This window comes from Lagenorhynchus albirostris, chromosome 1 (assembly GCF_949774975.1).
Source record: "Lagenorhynchus albirostris chromosome 1, mLagAlb1.1, whole genome shotgun sequence".
NCBI classification, from domain to species: domain Eukaryota; kingdom Metazoa; phylum Chordata; class Mammalia; order Artiodactyla; family Delphinidae; genus Lagenorhynchus; species Lagenorhynchus albirostris.
This window is the reverse complement of record NC_083095.1, coordinates 126,780,358-126,800,589: the sequence shown is the minus strand read 5'-3', so window position 1 is coordinate 126,800,589 and position 20,232 is coordinate 126,780,358. Positions and strand designations below refer to the sequence as shown.

General features: G+C 52.0%; 1 protein-coding gene across 6 annotated transcripts in view; it reads left to right on the top strand.

Annotated features, from left to right (window-relative positions):
* ANP32A (acidic nuclear phosphoprotein 32 family member A) overlaps window positions 1–20,232 on the top strand; it is a 38,978-nt gene that overhangs the window by 12,090 nt on the left and 6,656 nt on the right. For all 6 annotated transcript variants that reach the window (XR_009541215.1, XR_009541218.1, XR_009541216.1 and 3 more), the window contains exons 2-3: window positions 19,550–19,699; window positions 19,939–20,061. Coding sequence is in view for 3 of the 6 variants with exons in the window: in XM_060153141.1 (XP_060009124.1) it covers window positions 19,550–19,699; window positions 19,939–20,061 (273 nt within the window). In the remaining 3 variants the exon portion in view is untranslated. The remainder of the gene's footprint in view (window positions 1–19,549; window positions 19,700–19,938; window positions 20,062–20,232) is intronic.

Here is a 20,232-nt window from a genome sequence, read left to right as displayed (position 1 = left end):
TTGTGCCAGGACTCTGCAGTCAGAAGTGCCCAGAAGGTCTGGATCGGTGGATTCTGCCGCCTCTCGCAGAAGGCGTGAGTGAGTGAGAGAGATTCCTGAGTGAGTGGGGGCTGCGGGGGAGCACAGCCTTATAGTAAATTTAAAGGGGTTAATTGTAGATTTCTTCAGGGGCGTGCATCATGAGGAGAGACCCATCCCACGTAATGTAACCAGCTTTCCCCTGAGCTGTTGGCCTCACCAACAGGCCCAAATGGTGTGGCTGTGGAGGGGAGGGTGAGGGGAGCTCACTTTCACTGACATGGGCTGTGTGCATAGCCTCCAGGATGATGCACGGGGCTTTAGGAACGCTCTGTAAGTATCCGTGTAGCAGGTAGAGTGCATTGAATCTAGTTACTTATGTCCTGGGCTGGGGGCAAGGGATATGAACAATGGGGAGCGGGTTACAGAAAGCTGGTACTTACTGCCCGTTTCTGTGGTGGAGCTGGGGAGGCATATATATATATATATATATATATATATATATATATATGTATGTATGTATGTATAAACACAGCACATAGGCAGGAGGAAAGGTGTGTGGTTGGTAAGGCAGATTTCAAGCCCAGCTGTGTATCAGAACCACCAGGGGAGCATTTTGAGAAATTCCCAGGCTCTACCCAACTTCCGAATCAGTCTCCCAGGGTGGTGCCCAGTCTGTGTATTTTTAGAATGCTCTAAAGGGGTTCTCTAAAGCAAAGTTGGAAGCCGCCACATTGAGGCGGGGTGCAGAACTTCACAGCGGGTAGGAAGAAGTAAGCTAAGCGGATGTAAGAGAGAGGAAAATGGAGCAAGGAAAACAGGAGATTGGAAAGGATGCAGGATTTAAGCTGCTGGGGTGCTGGGACCCGGTCCTTGGCCTGCTCACTGTATCCCCCCGCCAGCCCCACCCTCCACGGCCACACACATTTCACACGTGCCCAGATTCCTGCTCATCACACTTGTGAGTTTTCATTTACTTGTATCTCATGAGGCTGCTGAGTGCTAAGTGGGATTTATTGAGCAAGGCTGGACTTGGTCCATCCTTGATCTCCAGGGAACGGAGGCCAGTGGGCATTTTGTGAAAAGGAGGGGACCAAAGGGCCAAGCAGTCAGATGTGCTGGGCTGTGCCAGGGGCCGCTGAGCCCTGTGGGTGGAGGATATCTAGTAGGTTGCGTTTTTAAGCCTCAGTTGCCTCATCTGTAAAATGGTGACTAACACTAACACCTGCTTCCCAGGGCTGTTGTCAGGACTGAAAGAAATAAGGTTCATGCCAGGTGTGTGTTGTGGACAGCCCCTGAAGATAAGTGATTCTAACCAGCCTGGGCTTGATTGAGCTGCTGGAATGAGGGGGAGCCAGCCCGGCTAAAGAAGGCCCTTGCTCAGTGTCTGAGCTTGTGTGTGGTGGGAATACTTCTTGGGAGAGCTGTCTTTGCCTGCCTCGGAAGGAGACCTCACTTGGAGCTGCTCAAGCAGGTGGGCGAGGGCAGGACGGGTCCCAAGCAAGGGACAGAGCCCCCAGTTTCTTGTTGAGGTGGGGCTGGAGCTGTCAGCCAAGCTGCAGACATCCCCTGCCCCAGGGCCTCCCTTCCCATCGTGGGGTAGGGGTTAGAGGCTCTCTACCTGGCACGCTCTGTGCCAGCAGCCCCTCCTTCCTCTCAACTTCCCTCCTGGCTACAGACTTCTGGTCTGCCCCGCTCAGGCCTTTATCTTTCATCCAAACAGCTCCTGAGAGGTCTCCTCCAGGAAGTCTTCCTAGACGCACTGGAGGAAGGGGAGCAAATTATGTCCATCCCAGGTGATGTCAAGATGTAAAGTCCCCAGGATTTCTAGGTCATGCAGCAGTGTTCTCCTCTCCACTAATTCTGGGATCACCTCCTTAGGGTGTGCATGGTGGCCCCTCTCTCCTTGGATTAGTCAGTGTCCCTTTATTCCCCCCTGCCGGAGGCAGCGCTGACGGTTTGCAGAGCCCGGCACAGCTCCCCTGTAGCTGGGTGCATCAGGAAGGCGCTGTGATGGCGTCGTGCGGCCTCCAGCCTCCCGCCTGGCTGCCAGTGGGAAGGATCTGTCTGTTCCTGCTCCATATGGAGGGCCAGGAACAGGCCATTGCAGTCACTCGGGGCGTTCCTTGTACTGCTGCACGTCTCCCTTTCCCCATGGAGATTCGGGTGTACCCCGGTGCAGCCCAGGGAGAGTGGGCAGACGTGGACTTGAGTAAAGCTCCCCAGCTGTCTGGGAGGCCCGAAGAAGCCTCTGCAGAGGTTGGCCTGCTGCCATGATGAGTGGTTCTCCTCTGAGCCCCCAACTAGTTTGCAACTCCGTCGCAGACAGGCCTTTGTGAGTCTCGGTTAAGAGAGCTGGTGTGTCTGTACGTTGAGGTGTGGTCTGGGAGTCTGGGGAGGCTTCTAGGGTAGGGCCCTCCGGGGGCTGCTGTGTGGGGTGAGGTAGAGCAGCCAATCTGGGAGGAGAAATGGAATGCTGGCTTCTTAAAAGCGAGGGGGACTCGGTTCAGGGCAGACAGTTGGCCTCTGTAGACACTCAGGAATCTTCCCTCAGATCCCGTGGCCAGTGTGGTCCTTGTCAGGAGTGGACACCCAGGAGGGTCAGATGTGAGAGTGAAAAAGCACCTCTGAACTTGACCTGTGGCCGTAGACTCCAGCGAGGTCTGAATCCCTGTTTGAGGTGCCCACTGTGCTGGAAACCAGACTCGTATTGGGCACGTGGCTTGCCAGCCCCAGGAGGCTTATTATGTCCATAGATGTCCCTGATGATGAGCAGCGCTGGCCAGCTAGTGCCTGATGGTAGCCAGAGTTGTGAGGGTGATTTCTGAAGATAGAAAATACCGTGGAGGGTCATTCGTTTCCACATATTGATTGAATGCCCGCCCTGTGCCAGGTCCTTTCCTGAACATTCCGGGTACAGCAGTGAACAGGACAAGGACATTATCTGGGCTGCCCATGTGGGGCTTCCATTCCGTCGAGGGAGCCCATCAATAAGTTAAGCAAAGGCATGACTGCTGGTGTGATAGGTCCCACGAAGACAGATAAAGCTGTGTTAAAGGGGATAGGTGACCCAGGAAGGCTTCTCTGACACGGTGGCATTTGAGCAGAGGCTCGAGTAGCCTACGCTGGACTTGTGGCCCCCCTGAGCCAGCAACTTAGAACGTCTGATTTGGAAGCGCCTACGCATCATCTTGCTGAGGAGCAAGCTGAGGCCCAGCGAGGTTAAGATGAGAATTCATGAGCTAATGACATGATACAAAAGAGTGACAAACTATAACTGGCCAGTACTCTCTGCTCTCAACCTTATGCCTCTCCCCAGACCAGCTGACCCTCTGCCTTTTCGTCCCATAATGTCTTTTATCACCCTCTTGAGGCTCGCACTTTAAAAGATTGGTACTTCCAAATTGCGTTCGTTAACGATAGTAGATTTATCTTCTCATTTGTGGCTGGTGTGTTGGGGGTTGGGGAGCAGGAACACATCTGTAACTGCCAGTCAGCCCCCCAGGCACGGCCTCGCCGCTGGGAGCTGGTTATGCTCCTGTCTCGGCAGAGATGCGGCCCGGTTTGGGTAACGACAGGCTCTTGCTTCCTTTCACGGTGGGATTTCTATCCATCCTTCTGAAATAGCAGAGTTTCTTGAAGGACGCCTATTGGTACTCTTTGGATTCCATCTGGATCTTTCAGGTCCTCCCCACCTGGTTTGGGGGGCCAAGCGCCTTTGAGTGGGCAAGGGGGACACTGCCAGAGCCGAACTCAGAGGCCCCGGAGCTTATTTTAGGGAGAGAAACCCACAGTTAAGTCAGATCACAAATCCAGCCATGACCCACCCTCTCCCAAGGACCGGGATGAGCCTTAATTGGCTGATAGTTTTCATCTAGAAGCAGGCGTCTTGCATGAATATGAAAGGAGCTTCTGGTGAAGTAAGACTTCATTAATCAGCCTGCTAGGAGCTGGCTTCCCAGTATGATGGGGGCTGGGTAATTTGATGCCTCCGGTTCTGCTCTGAGCTTCTAAAGGAAAGGCACTAGATTTTCATCTCTTTGCTAAGTATTGAGAGAAAGTAGTATCTTTTGTATGTGTTTTGTTTGTTTCTAACTGTTGTGGTGTCTGGCACATGGGTACTCGTTTGTTCTTACTTAATCTATACAGAAACGCTACAAAATGAATGGGATTATTCCCACTTTAGCAGATGAGGGAAGTGAGGCTCAGAAAGCTAGTGAACTAGCTCAAGGTCACATAGTACTGAGGAGCTGTGCTGGGTGCAAAGCCAGGTCGTTGGCTTCAGAGCAATGCGTGGAACCTTGCATCTTAACTTTGACCTCTTGCCTCCTCTCAGCCACTTTTGGGGCTGCTGTTAATATGGAAATACTCTACACTCCTGACTTCCATTTCTTTCTTTTCTCTGCTGCATTTGTTCCCCCAGGAAAGCAAAACAGATGATGCCAGAATTTCAGATTTTTTAAAGTGTATTATTGTGAAATAGAACACATTTAAAAGTAAACAAAACAAATGTGAGGTTCAGTGATTTTTCTCCTTCAGGTTTTTTTTTTTTAAGTGATTTAAATGATTATTTTACACTGTCAGTGAAATCCCAACAAAATCAACTTTATCCTTGCCTTTCTGTGCCAGGGTCTTTAACAAATATGTGTCTGGGTTTCCACTGACAACTCGGATGTACTTCAAACATGAGGGCTTGTGCACACAAATGAGAAATATACCCAGGATACCTCACAGTACGAAAGAGGGTTTGGAAGGTGGGAGAAGGCCAAATCATTCTCCAATAAAAGTGGGCTAAGACATAATTAGGGGCTTGGGTGCTGCCTCAAAAACTAATAGTGCATTCCAACCTTCTGTAAGGAAAGTGTTGTGAACGGGCATGGCAGTGAGCGTCATGTGTTTTGCCTAGAACACCTTGCTGCCCTTGCCATCAGTAAGACCCCTTCTGGGACAGGAGTTAGGCTTATCCCTTGTTGAGTACCTGCTCCGAGCCTTGCTTCCTGTTAGGTACTTAGCAAGCATTACGTTTTGATCGTTTCGAACGCCCCCTACAGTGCAGGTCTGGCCACCCTGTTACCAGACAGGGAAACAAGCCCACAGAGGTCAGGTGGCCTTCAAGGCACACTGAACTTGCCCGTGTGCTGTAGCAGTCCCTTCTGCTTGTCTATCCCAGACTGAACACTCTGGGGACAGAAGGCAAGGATACCTTTATCGTTGGAGCCTGGTGCAGTGCCTAGCATTTGGTAGGTTCTAAGTAGTATTATTGAACGGATGGAGGCGAGGTAACTTGTTCACACAGGTACAGTGGTGAGCCCATTAGATTCTAGAACTCCCAGTCTCTACGACTGCTGCCCTGCAGGTCAGAAGTGGGGTCTGATTCCAGCTCTTCGGTTAATAAGCTGGGTGAATGCAAAATGACATATGTGCCAGGCTATCTGTATTGCAACATTATAGCAAAAGATTGGAAGTAACTCAAATACTCATCAAATAAGGGGCTGGTTAAGAAAAACGATGGCACATCCACACGGAACACAATGCAAATAAGAAACAAGGACGGTTTTTTGCATACTGTATATTACACGAACTTCATGAAAAAAGGCAAGGCAAAGATCAATGTATAATATGTTAATTTGGTATAAAAGAGAGAAAAATAAGATTCTTCTTTTTCTTTGGCTGTGTGTTGGGTCTTCGCCGCTGTGCGCGGGCTTTCTCTAGTTGCAGTGAGCGGGGGCTACTCTTCCTTGCAGTGCGCAGGCTTCTCATTGCGGTGGCTTCTCTTGTTGCAGAGCAGGGGCTCTAAGGCGCGTGGGCTTCAGTAGTTGTGGCACGCAGGCTCAGTAGTTGTGGCACATGGGCTTAGTTGCTCTGTGGCATCTTCCCAGACCAGGGCTCGAACCCGTGTCCCCTGCATTGGCAGGCGGATTCTTAACCACTGCGCCACCAGGGAAGCCCGAAAAATAAGATTCTGAATTTGTTTGTGTATGTATAAACAAACTCTGGAAGGATTTTTAATGGGTGGAATAGTTACTGGAGAGGACGAGAAGGAGAATTAACTGTATATGTTGAGAATGATTGTGTTACTTATTCAAAAAATTAAAAAGAAAGTAACAGAAGTGGCTTTGGACTAGCTAGTCTATGTATCTGGGCTTCAGTCTCCCCATCTGTAGTGAGGTGATTGGATTAGATCAAGGCTTCATGTGGATGGCATGGTGTATATATTGTGTATCTCTGGTTTTCATGGGCTTTTCCAGGAGCTGCTGACCCTGTCCTAGGATGGTCTGCGGACCCTTCTTTCGTTGGTGGCCTGGACTTGGATCAGCTCAGGCTGCTGGAGAAAGACTGGGGTGATGCAGAGAGCCAGGGGCCTTCTGCAGAGGGGTCGGGCCCAGTTCCTGTCCCCATTCCTGGGACTTTATCCTCTGAACACCCTGCCCTGATGTGACTCAGTTGGTTCTTCCCCTAAATGAAGGATTACAGAGAAGAGAGACTGTTCCGGAGCATTCTGGCAAAGTGCTCCAGTTTAATAGGAAGAAAGAAAAATGGCAGCATGTTTTCCCAGGTTATTTTTAATGCTTTTCAGTTCAGCAAACATTTATTGTGAGCTAAGTGCAAGGCGGTATGGGGGAATCGGCTGCATAACACCTCCTCTCTGCTCTCTGGGGTGCCAAGTTTTGGGTACGAAACTTGCTCGTAAAATTCCTCCCTGTACCCTCCAGGACAGCACGGTTTACCTCGTCCAGTCCCACAGAGATTTGTGGGATCGGTAGGGATTCTTCTCTCCATTTTACAGATGAGGAAATTAAGTCTCAGTGAAGTCTTGCCCAAAGCCACACAGTTCCTAAGTGGTAAAGGCTGGAACCAAACCACATTTTCTGACTACTTCTCATGCACCCAAACGCTCATAAGCAAAACCTTCTGCCACAGGATATTCCCCAGGGGTGTAGCCGAGGGCCGTTTCTACTGGGAAACATTGGGTGAGCACAGTCCTGAGTAAAGCTCCTTTTTTCCTCTAAGGACAGGCAAGAGAAATCTCAGGCTTATGGTCAGGTCTTGGGTCTTACCCCCTTTGCTGTGGTCCAAACAATTCTGACTTCCACTGCTTGTGAAACCCATCACCCTGCCACCAGTTAGGTGCAGAATGTCCCATGGGTGTGCACGAGTGCGTGTGACAGACAGCGCCTTCTTCCCACCCCTTTCTCACTCCACCACTTCCTTTCCTTCCCTTCCACAAATTCCGTTGCCACCACCTGTCATCCTAGCTGTTCCCCGAAAAGGACCAAGCATGTTCCCTGCTCAGGGTCTTTGCCCTGGCTGTGCCCTCTGCCCTCTTCACTTGGCTTCAAGTCCCCACTGAAAGCTCAGCTTGGATCGGCCTTCCCTGGTACGCTTTGTAAAGTCCTCTCTCATCATGATCTCTTTTCTTTCCCCTTTTCCCCTTTGTAGCAATTATATAGGTTGTATATAGACATATACACTTACTGGCTTATTATCTCACTCCTCCACTAGATTGTAAACCCGTGGGCTAGGCACCCAGTTTTGGTCTCTGCTGTTTGGTCACTGCCTAGCACAGGTGCCCAGCATCTGACAGATACTCTGTTGATATTGTTGAATGAGTAAATCGGGCCTGTGGCCTAAACACATAATGCTTCTTTAAAGAGGAAAGAATCAATCATAGCGTTTTAAGAGGTGAAAAGACCCGAGGCTCATCTCTTATGCAGGACTTCATCGTACAGTATTATTAATTCATTTAATAGTTGTTCAGTGCTGTTTATATGTACGGTTCTTAGCAGATGGTCACTGAGCAGTCTCCAGTGCGTATGCTTACTGGGACAGGGGGATCACTGATTTTCTTAGAACAGCCCATTCTTTCGTGGGACAGCTGTAAAGATTTGCTGTAAAGATTTAAGCACCGTCTTATGTTTTACGTTGGGCCGAAAACTACCTATTTGTAATTCCTGCACACTGATCTTAGCTCTTGGGCTGCTGGAGAGCACAGAATAAATGTACTTTTATTTGCATACGACTCTCCTTCAAATAGTTGGAGAGAGAGAGCTATCATGAGTCACCGCCACCTCTGGCCTAAACATTACTAGTTCCTTCCATTGTTCTTCTAGTGTCACGGTTTTCAGAAGCCTTCCCACCCTTGTCACCCTCTTCAAGTTTGTTCTGCTTCAGGTGTTGGAGTTTCTGGTTTGGTCCCATCAGAGCAGAGTGTTCTGGGACGGCCTTGTCTGTGTTGGCCACTTTGGCGGGGACCTCCTTTATGAGCTTCTGATGAAGACTAAAATCTCTAGGCTTTTTTTTTTTTTTTTTACATCGTCTCTATTTATCTAGCCCCTCGCTGACTCTTCAAGAATCATGAAGGTTTTTGTTTTGTCTTCGTTTTTAGCATTTTAAGATTAAAGCAGCTGTAAATCTGTGAACAGCAATGAATTCAACCCGTACTATATTTTAAAAAACAGTAAATATACGTAAAGCTCTATCACCAAGATGTAGGTGAAGAGGGTGGAACTATGGGAGTAATGAAAAACCCACAGAGCCTTTAAGTTTCTCCTTTCTGCCCTCTCTTTGACTGCCTGTGTCCTTTTCCCAGTGTCCATCTGTCCCCCCCGCCCTCCGTGTTCCATCCCTCTCCCCTCCTTCCAGCAGCCCCTCACCTCCGCTTCCTTCCTTGCTCTCCTTCCATTGCCTCCTGTTTTCCCCCTTCTAGCTAGTAGCATATGGAACTAACAGTACTCCTTAGCATTTCCTGCACTTCCATCACCAATACTTTTACCATAAGCACTTAATTTCCAGACGAAGGCAGGCTGCACATGTCACATTTCTCTAAGGGAGGAAGAGATTAAATTCCTTCGTACGTGTGACCCTCGGCTAATTTGTTTTGCGGTCTTGGAGAGAAAAAACTTTCAGTCCCCAGCTTTAGGTTCTTTTGCATGATTGGTTCCCTTTTCTGCCCACATCAGCGGTTTCCGATTGGTGGTTGGACACGAGGGCTTCAGTGCCACGGTGTTCGCTCGGCTTCTGTCATTGCCGATGTGGCTGTCATTTTGGTAGAGGTGGCAGGGAAGGAGGGCAAGGTCGAGGGTTTCTTCTCTGAGTCCACTTAGCCCTCCCTGGCCTCTTCTGCCCTGCCAGCCCTCCTGGGGTACATGGAGAGGCAGGCAGGGGTCGGGGAGGAGGGCTGGGTTCAGGCCTGGGGCTCTTTTCCTAACAGCTGTTTTCTTTCTCCTACTCCGTTTCCCCTTGCCTCAAGGAGTTCACCATGGAGAGGCCTGTGTCTTTGGGGTGCGGGCCCTAAGTTAAGAGGATTAAGAAATGGCCCAAGGTCTGGTTCCATAAAGGGCTAACTGTGTGACCTTGGGTGAGTCACGGTGTTGGTTTCCACCTGGTTTGTTAGTCGCCTGAGGAGCTGGACTGGATCCAGTGGTTCCCTAGAGTTACGGTGAGGGATCCTTTAGTTCCCTGAAGCACTTTTCTAAAGCCGACTGGAAATTTGGCAGGGGCCCATACGAGGGCTGTGGGGAGTGTCTCAGCCCGAGTCTGAAGGCATGGTGTCTTCTTAGATGGGCTGTGCTGTTCGCCTGGGCTGGGTAGGGGCTATGAACCGCTGGCCTGTGGATCTCTGTGTGGTGAAGCTGAGGAAACGAATTAACTTCTGTTTTGCAGACCATTCTTCCACTTGGTCCCTGGCGAGTGGGTAGCTGTCACCACCCACACCAGACCCCCCACGGCAGAGACCCTGGGCTGTGTCCTCTTTTCAGACCCTGCTGACTCGAGGACTCTGGTGGGATTTCCACAAGTGGTCCCAGCCCAGCTGGGCTCAAATCCCTGAAATTGATTTCAGGAACCCAAATTAGCCACATCAGTGCAGCTGGGACAGGGGGCCCAGGAAGCCATTTTTGTATCGTTTTGTTGATTTGCCCGCGGGTGGAGTTAGTGGAGTGCTTTGCTTCCAAAAGTGAGTAAGGGGTCAGAGCCATTGCCTTCCCCCGCTCCATCCTTTCCTCTTGAGTGACCTGGTCCAGTTTGACCACTTAGCCAGCCCCTCTGGGCAGGGCACCCCAGCAGGGGACACCAAGACCTCAGACCATAGCAAGGCTGTGTTTGGAGGGGAGTCCACAGGACGAAAGACTGCCAGACATCCTGTGACCGAGCCATGGTTCTCTGAGGGCCCTGGTAGGTGGACAGGGACGGTTTCCAGGGGGTGGGATCCAGTTGTCTGTGGATTCAATGAGGTGATGCCTGGGGAAGCACTTCGTAAACTGTAACGTGGGGAAGAAATGCCAGGTGGTGTCACTGTGTTTGCTGCCAATCAGGGAGGCTGGCAGAGGGGTGAGGCAGGGACAAACTTGAACAGAGGCACAGGGTTTTAGTCAGGGGACATTGATGGTCGGGGGGCTGGGAATTCTCCCCTGGATTTGGCACTTGACTCCCTTGGCCATTAGAGGCTTCTGGACAAGGAGTGATGGGCCATGACGTGGCATGATCAAAACAGCATTTTGGGAAGGTTGCCCAGGATGTACCCCCTCTGCTCTCTGGGCCTTCCTCTTCACTCTCCTCAGGGCTCTTCTGTCGCATGGGGCCAGTGCTGTGGCTCTTGGATCATCATGGATGGTGTGGTTTTTATGAACCCCAGGATTGCACAGCAGGCAGTAGGACCCCATGTGTTGAGATACCTGCTCCAAGCTGTCCTGTAAGGTGGCAGGCATCAGATGGGGCAATGCCAGACTCCAACATTCGGAACCCAAAACCTTGAGCCCTGGGGGCTGTTTTTATGATCCCGGTGTGTTTTAAGAGACTACATGATTGATTTTCGCATTTCAGTAATTATCCGGGATAATTGCCCGGCAGCCCAGATTTCCTTTTTGGCGTCCCTCAACGCGATGAATCCTGGGCTCTTCTGGCCCATAAAATCTCCCACCTCCTTTTGGGGAACAATGATTGAGTTTGGATGTGGGGCAGGACTAAAAGTGGGTGGACCCACAGAATTTTGAAACTAGAAGGGATCTCGTGTCTGTCTGTCCAGTGTGCGGATTCGGGGACTGTAGAAGCCCAGAGAGTGTGGATGTGACTCCCCCCCCCCCAGGGGCACATCGCAAGTTAGTGGCAAAGTGGGCCCAGAGTCCAGGTCATCAGACTGCCTGACGAACATCCTTTGCACCAAACCTCCGTGCTTCTTGTCCCTCTTCCTTCCCCTGGTCACCATTCAAACACTGCCTGCTGGGACTGCACCTTCCCTGGGCTCTGCTTCCAACTCCTGCTTCTCACACCTTCCAGTACCCGCTGAAGGTAGCAAGGGACACAGCCAGTTAGAAGATGCAGCCTGCTAGATATTCGCTTGATCATGTCATTCACCAGTTCCAAAACCCTCATCTCTCTCTGTCCCCACTGCACTATCACCCCCACACACACCCCCACCACCACCACACACACACACACACACACACACACACACACACACACACACACACACACACACACACACACACACACACACACACACACACACACACACACACACACACACACACACACACACGGTAAAGTCAGGCCCAGCTTGACTCCTCCCCACTTGCTTTCCCGCAGACAGCATTCCGGGCCTATTTTCTCCGTCTCTCAGAATTGTTCACCTGCTGTTAAGTCAGGCAGGGCTAGGGCAGGGCTGAGCAATCAGGGAAGGCTTCCTGCAGGAGATGGAACTGACAAGTCCTTGAAGTGGAGTAGAATCTAGACTGGCTGGAAGAGAGGAGTGAGGTTCAAGGGGAGGAAAGCAAAGGCATAACATTTGCTTTCCAGCTCTGCCAGGCTTCACTAGCTAAGCAGGTCCACCTGATAAGCCCAAAGCCCAGCTCCTATACCAGTTGTGCCAGTCCTGGGGTTACTGCCCTGAGTCTGTTCTTCTGGCCGGAGAAGCATCTGCAGTGGCCCCAGCTCCTCTGTCTTTGGCGAGGCAGAAACCAAGTCCTCCCCAAGCTTGGGGCAGGAGGTAGGAAGCAGGTTCCAGGCCGCGAGGGAGCCAGTCACAGGGTTTATGTTAATGTGGGCCCTCCCCCAGCCGGCGCTTAGCCTATTACCCAGGCCCTGCCGACAGCTTAATTACCGCCGCAGCGAGCCTCGGCCTGCCTTCCATGGTTCCCTAAAATAATAAGGATGGCGTCACCGACTTCCCGCGCCATGTGCTCCCACCCGTGCCTTCAGAGCTCTATTGTAGGAAACAAACAAAATCCAGAGACCCAGATGCTTTTTTCTTAGAGAGATTTTTTTGTTTTTGTTTGTTTGTTTTAAAGTAAGGTGGGACTCTGCCCCTTAGTTAAGATTTTAAAAGATCTTTAAGAGGTATGGAGACCTGAGTCTTAGCTACCACTGAGGCTGCGGAACAGCCTCCTATTAGCAGAAACACGAAAGCTACGTGGTTGATTCCCCGGTCTTCCACTGGGGACTGATTTCCGATCAGAGCAGCGGCGTGGTGTGGCAGGAGAATCACGCAGCTTGGGGTTCCTGGGCTCTTGGCCAACTCTGGACCTTGCTTCTTCCTCTAGAAAGAGAGAGCTAAACTAGACCAGCATTTTGCAAACTGTGGGTCACATTTTTTTAAAAAATTATTTTTTAACGTAATAGAAAAGAGTACTTGTAACAGGGTAAGTTTTGTTTCAGTGTGTATGCCTATACACACACAAAAACGTGTGCTGAGCCAAGGTGTTAATGTATTTTTTATTGTGGGTTGTGGTCAGAAAGCCACTGACCTAGATGATCGTGAAGGCCTTTCTAAGCTTTCGAAATGTCCAGCTTTTCCCCCAGAGCCTGACTTTGCCCCCGTGGAACCCGACTGGTTTTTGCATCTTTTGCCACGCTGACTGTTAAGCAGAACTAGAGATTTTAGGGACAGTGTGTCTATCACTGCTATCGATCACCTCTGAGAAGAAGCCCGTTTCCCCTCAGCCTCGGTGTCTCAAACAGTTGGTCTTCGAGCTAGAAACGGGATCTGCAACAGGGGATGGCCCATTTAAAAGCTGACCTATTTAAAACCCATGAGCACCAAAAAAACACGGGGTCAATCTGATTTAAGTCTTCTGTTGGAAGCCTGGGACCTGAAAACTAAATTGGTCAGGGACTGACAAGGTTGAAACCAAAGCTACAAATATTTATTACATTCTTGTTTGGGGAAAGAAAAGAAGATCAGGCTTCGAGTTTCGTGGGACAAACTAAACAAAACAAGGTGTAGGTATAAAATCCAGCAGGGGGTGTCTTCTGGGCACAGCATCTTAGCCGTCCAGAACGTGGAGAGGCTTCTGTTCCACGAGGAAGCCTTGAGGGCAGCAGGGGTGACTCAGAGCTGCGGGCCTGCCTTGATTCCCACTCTTGTGCCTTGACTCAATCCGCAGGCCGTGGATTGGGGAATAGGCAGGTGGCTTTTTCCAAGCTGGGGATGCTCTAAGTGCATTGTTTCATCTAATCCAACCCTAAGTGGTGGGCACTATTGTCATTGGAGGAAACGAGCTCAGGAGAGGTGAGATGATGAGCTTGCAGTGGGGAATTTGAACTCGAGCCAGGTGCGTCCGACTCCGGAGCCTGCCTTCTGCCCACCTGTCCACATTGCCTCAGGAAGTGCTGGAAAAATAAAGAGCAGCGCCCTCTCGAGCTTCCTTCTCTCTGGTTCTGGCCTTCAGAGGGCTCTGCTTCAGGCCCAAGCTGTCCATTTAAATCAGGGCCAACTTCATGGGCATGTGACCTGTGTGGTCACACAGGCTCCATGCTTAGACGGTCCCTCCCTGCTCTTGGGTTTAATGCGCTCCTGTCACTGTCTGGGAATTCTTAACAATTTTTGAGCAAGGGGTCTCCCGTTTTCATTTTACACTGGGCCCTGCAAATTATCTGGCCGGCCCTGGCTTTGCTATAGTGCATCCCCTTTCTTGGTCTTTCTGGGTCCCTCCTTCCTGTCCTTAGTGTGCCCATCCTCTCGGGGTGGAGGCCTGCGAAGCATGCACCCTGTTCCCAGCCTCGGGCCTGCTACGTGGCACAGTGGACTATAGTTGTTAACCAGGGGTCTGTCTCCTCCTAGCCCGCCACCACACGTCTTGCTGGCAGGGACCCCCAGCTGTGGCTCTCGTCACCTCCGTGTCCCCTCAGCTGCTCAGATGGACAGTGTCACAGGAGCTTGCTGGGTGGAGAGGGGGGTTTCTTACGGGCAAGAGACCTGAGTGCAGACCCTTGGGTCGGGTCAAGAAGAGGGTGCACCACTGACCTACCTCCTCTTGGGGCTTGTGCTTACCTGGGGGGACACGAAACACACGAGAACACGTTGTTGTTATTGTTTATAATGAGGGAGGGCTCGTTCAACGTGTATCGGACTGGTTGCACTGTGTCCCGATGCTTTGTCTCCCTCTGCATGCCCCCGCACCTAGTGCTGTGGCTGGCACGATAAACAGGAACATTTGTTAAGCAGTTGCTCTGGTGTCCGCTCCCTGCTAGGCTGATTACGGAGAAGGACAGTTCCTGACCTCTAGGAGGATCGGATGCTTAATACACGATTAAATGATTCATGCGGCAGCTGCCCTCGGTGCCCCAGGATGCTCAGAGCTGGGTGCAGAAGGCTTCCTGGGGAGGCGGGCTTAAATAGATCTGTAGGCGAGTGTGAGAGGTGGGCAGGGGGCGATGAGATTGGAGGAAGTGGGGAGACGTCGAGAGTGGAGGGCCTCCTTGGGTCAGTTTAGGACCTTGAATTTTTTCCCAGAGGCAGCGGGAAGCCAGGAATGTTTTCTAGGCCAGAGTTTGCACTTTATAGGTTAAACAGATATCATCCTCCCCTTTCTTCGAGGCAGAGCCTGAGAGCTCAGGGATCGAGTCAGAGTCATTCAGCCAGCCAGGCCTTGGCCTCCGGTGGGGGCCTATTCCCAGTAGTCCAGCATTCCCACTGTTACATGGACCCCATTTGGAAGCAGAAGCAGACTTAGAGTGACTTAGATGACCGTGACCAGGACTGCAGTGCCGGCAGTAGAGAGGAATGGTCAAATGTGAGAGATCTGTAAAGACAAGATTTCACAGTTTTGAAACAAGCAACGGGTTGTTCCTTAGAGTAATAATGTGTTCGTGTTTATCACAGACAGTTCAGCTCCCCTTGGTGAGAAATGACTGCTGCGTCCTTGCTTTGGGGACAAGTTTTTCAGGAAATGCCGGAGCCGCGCAGTCTGATTTCCTGGGAACCTCGGTACCTCCCCACTACTGTCTCCGGTGGGGGGGGGGATGGGGGGGTGGGCGCTGAGTATGAATATGCAGACACTTCTTGGGTGTTAACGCTGGAGGAATGAAGCAAAGGATCCTGTGGAGGGTTTTTGGGGTGATTGAAAAGTTCCCGATACAAGCAGAGTAATTCCAGTTTTGGGTTCTGGAGAGAGTAACCGCATTCGGATATTTTTAAACGGCCAGTGGAGTTGGGAGAGAGTCTAAACCCAAAGTACAAATTTTCAGTTTAATTTTAACTTTGCACTTAGCTCACACCCATGGTTTGGCGGGGAGAATGGGCCTCACTTTTTTTTTTTTTCTTTTTTAAGCAGAATACACCCTGGATGTAAAAGGGATGTTCTCTTCACATGGAAGGGTTTGCAGCAGCAGCAGCAGCGAGCAGAGATGGGAGGAAGCGGGCTGGAATTGCAGCAGGGTTTCAAAGTCAGTTTAAGGAAGGTTGGGGTGGGTTTGACGTTTTGAAACACGTTAGCCTGCCCTGGAGCTGTAAGAAAGCGTGGGCTTGTGTGGAAGCAGGTGGAACAGGGGGTGGACGGAATACCCTCCACAGGTCAGCTCTCGGGCTGGAGTTTTTGTTTTTTCCTGTTTGGTGCGTTACAGACACTTCACAGGCTGCTTACTTGCCATACCCGATGTGACTCATCACCTCACAGAGAGGCAGTGGGTTCCCCCGATGTGGTTTGGCCTCTCTGGTGTAAGCCTCAGCCCACCCCTCCCCTCTTTGATCTCTCCCCAAACTGTGCTGAAACCCCGCCAGGAAGGAAATGCAGAAACCATGGGGATCCCGGAGGCCCCACAGACCTGGAGCAGCCACCTGGACTTCCAGACACCACAGGCTTTCCCTCCCGAGAGCGATGGGAAGCAGCCTCTTTCTCCTTGGGCAAGAGCAGGGTCTCAGGCCCCCGGGCCCCTCTCCAGATCCTCCCCCACTGACTGCAGTGTCATTGGAACGGGGGCTGGGTTAAGTTTTGTGCTTTGGTTACCGAGGAAGTGTAACCAGGGTGGGACCGCTGGGAGTGGCCCCCACTCGCCGGTGGAACAGTTAGAAGAGGGGCCGAAGGGGGTGTAGGTGCCGTCAGGGTAGCTTATAGCATCAGTTGGGGGTCTGTAAGAGCCTGTGCCCTGCACTTGGGAATGGCAGGGAAACCCTCCTTATCTTGCGGCAACACTGACCATCGGGGTCCATTAATACCCTCCTATGCCCGTTCCTGGGGCTTTAGGATCTGTGGTTCAGATGTGGCTGTAAACTGGGAGAATACCCCAGGAACACCCCGTGGAGCGATTGTGAGGATTAAACGAGACAGTGCCTTTGAAGAGTGTGCCTGCTAAGGGCTCTGGAAAGAGCCCATGATTGTTGTTAATAAAAGCATTAGTAGTGGTGGCTTGCATATTGTCCCCGAGAGGAATGGCCACCAGTTTGGGCATGGTGCTGGGAGCTGGGGCTGGAACCTTGGGTCAGTCTGTAGAATTCCCAGGCAGCATTGTGCCTCTCCGGGACAGAGGCTGACTTCCAGGAGGAATTCCCTTGACCCCACAGCACCATCTCCCCCTGTTACTGAGGCCTCCTCCTTGGCTGATGGCCGTAAGAGGAGAAGCCCTTGACCCATCTAGAAAAACCACCATGTCTGAGATCTTTGAGGGTGGACTGGAAGCCCTTCTCATATTTGTCTTTCTTTGGTGGAGCTTAAACAATTCCCAGGGCCTTCCAAGGAAAGGAGTGACTGGAGAAGCCACTCCAGTGGCTGTGTGACCCCAGCAGTAACTGCAACCGAAGGGGAGGTGACTGTCCCTCCCCCGGGAAAGTTGATCTCCCTCCACTGCTCCCCTAAGGCCTGGTTTCCTGGCTCTACACTGATTTCCTGCCCTAGGGCAGAAGGCCTCATGGGATTTATTCCCAGGCACACTTGCAGTGACCTTGAGAAAGGTGGCTGGACCTGGACATCCCCTCCCCTGGGGACTGAGAGAGTGGGAAAGAACTTAACTGCCCCCATCCCAGATCCAGGGGAAAGGTGGGCCCTGGCGCTGGTGCTTGAGCCGAGAGCTTGCTAGCTCTGGGTGAGAGCTGCCTCGCCTGGCTTTGCCCCTCCTGGCAAATTGCTGTAGTCCTAGACTGAGCAGACTCTCTCTCTCCACCAGGGAAGAAGAAGGCAGGGCAACCATTGGGTGCTGTGGCCCAGACGTGCCCCGAGCGCTCCCGGTCTGACCACTGGCGAGGGTGGACTGAGGAGCCCTGCTGTGGATCTGTTCCCCCGGCTTGGCCCAGGGACGCCCGAGTAGGAGGACCACTGAGACAGACGGTCATCCTGGGCCGTGCAGGAAGCAGCTGGGCAAATGGGCCTGCTGAGAGGCAGGGAGCAGCCCTGGACAGGGACTGCTTAGAATACGCCTGTCTGCTTATCTAGGAGGAGAAAAGCCTGCTCCCTGCCTCTCAGCAGGAAATGACAACGCAGGGCTGCTATGGAGAAGGACGGGCCTGTACCGAGTGACCCATGGGTGAGAAATCCGAACCTGTGGGTGGAAGTCCCAGGGAGGCATCATATCCAGGTGACGTCAGTACATGTTTCCTGGAGGCTGCAGGGAGGGGGCACGTGGAGATGCTGTGTCAAGCACCAGGTGCAGCCAGGAGGGATCACCTTTAAGGTGCCTGCCAGCCCTGGAAGGCCAGGGAGCAGCCCTCTATCAGCTCAGGACAGGAGTGGATAACCCTGGCATCTCTCTGGAGGGCCAGGCGGCCTGGCGTCCCTTGCTGACTCCCCTGGGTCATTTCAGGCCTGAGACCTGAGGACTCTTCCTCAGCCTGTCTCCCTACCATCTGCACTGGAACCTGCAGCCAGGTCTGCCTTTTTTTTTTTTTTTTTTTTTTTTGCGGTACACGGGCCTCTTACTGTTGTGGCCTCTCCCGTTGCAGAGCACAGGCTCCAGACGCGCAGGCTCAGTGGCCATGGCTCACGGGCCCAGCCGCTCCGCGGCATGTGGGATCTTCCCGGACCGGGGCACGAACCCGTGTCCCCTGCATCGGCAGGCAGACTCTCAACCACTGCGCCACCAGGGAAGCCCAGGTCTGCCTTTTAACAACACAATGAGACGGTAGCTCTTTATCAGCTCTTTCTATCTCATTTGAAATAAGGATTTAGGGCCCAAATTTTGAGTAAGAAGAGAAGAGAGGGGAATCTAAGAACTCTAATAGGGCAAAACCACCTCCAGGGAGTTGGCGGGGGCAGGCAGGGCCACAGAGGTGCCTCCAAAGACTAACTCTTGGACTTTGCCAACCTCAGCATTTCTATATGGGTCCATCCTGGGTTTGTGGATATCCATTCTCTCCTTCCACATCTGCTCCCAGGACCCTGAAGAGCAAAGTCTAGAGCCATGATATTCCATATGGTAATTTACGTGTGTCTCTTTACACTTATATTGATTAAAACTAAATAAAATTTGGGACTCTCTGGCAGTCCAGTGGTTAAGACTCTGCGCTTCCACTGGTTTGACCCCTGGTTGGGGAACTAAGATCCCACGTGCTGTGCGGTGTGGCCAAAAAAAGAAACCAACTAAATAAAATGTAAAACTTAGTTCCTCAGCCTCACCTCGGCAGCCACATGTGGCTAGTGGCTCTTCTCTTAGTTGGGTTTCCATCGTCGCAGGAAGTTCTGTTGGTTCTGGTGGACAGCGCTGGTCTAGAGGATGGGGAGTTGGGAGGGGTCCCTGGTCTGTGACCCTTACAGTGGGGCCAAGTGGTGAATGCCAGGCCGGATGGGCAGGCTCTGACCGTGGTGGCAGGGGCAGGTACGAGTGCAAGCAGACGGGGACGTCCTGGGAGCTGTCCACGGACACATGGAGGTGAAAGGCCTGTGGGGGGCCGAGGAGGCGAAGTCGTAGGTAGCTGGCCTCAGTAAGACGGTCAGGTGGGGCCGCGGTGGGCGCTGGGAGAGGGGCTCTGAATGAATGGCAAGGCCGAGAGGTTGCCAACAGTGTTATGGCTGGTACCGTGGGGAGCTGGGGGCTGAGGTGTGGCGGTAGGGTTGGAACGAGACACCGCCCCCAGCCTTGCCGACAGCAGCGGGGCTTATTGCGTTTGTCTTCTCCAGTCCAGCCAAGGCTCCTGTCCGGAGGGGCCCCCTGGTTCTGCAGCTCCGTTCACCGCGGCGCTCCCCTAGATCCCCCCAGCATTGGTAAAGGCAGAAAGATCAGGGTGGGCGCTGGTGCTGCGATGCTTCCTGGCCTGCCTCCTGCCCTCCCCCTACCCCGGCCTCGGTCCGATTCCTCGCCCAGTTGGTTCACGCCCTCCTTCCCTTTCCAGGTGAAAGAGCTTGTCCTGGACAACTGTCGGTCAAATGAAGGCAAAATCGAAGGCCTCACAGATGAATTTGAAGAACTGGAGTTCTTGAGTACAATCAACGTAGGCCTCACCTCAGTCGCAAACTTACCAAAGTTAAACAAACTTAAGAAGGTAAATAGAGCAGAGGAGCGTGTGTGCTTGGGAGGCCGGGCTGGGGAGGAGGGAAGGGTCATTGTTCCACATTGAGGGAGCGTCACTGAAGGGGGGCGGCCAGGTGCGAGCCCCAGCACGCCTGCCAGGTCCTTCCTTAGCCAACTCCCTTCCTGGCCTGTCTGCGGGGAGCCGGCCGCCTGAGCCCAGAGCCTTCATTTTAAAAGCCATTTATGCTTTTTCTCTCTCTGCCTCTTTAGCTTGAACTAAGCGATAACAGAATCTCAGGGGGCCTGGAAGTATTGGCAGAAAAGTGTCCGAACCTCACGCATCTAAACTTAAGTGGCAACAAAATTAAAGACCTCAGCACAATAGAGCCACTGGTGAGTCACTGGGGTCCTCCCCTCTCCACCGGGGTGGGAGGGATTGATATCAGGGAATACTACTTTTGCATTTGTACAACATGCTTTTTTGTTTTTACTCTAATTGTGTGCCATGAGATAGAGTCGGGGCTCCTACTTCTGGTCCGTCCGTAGAGAAACTGAGGCCTAGAG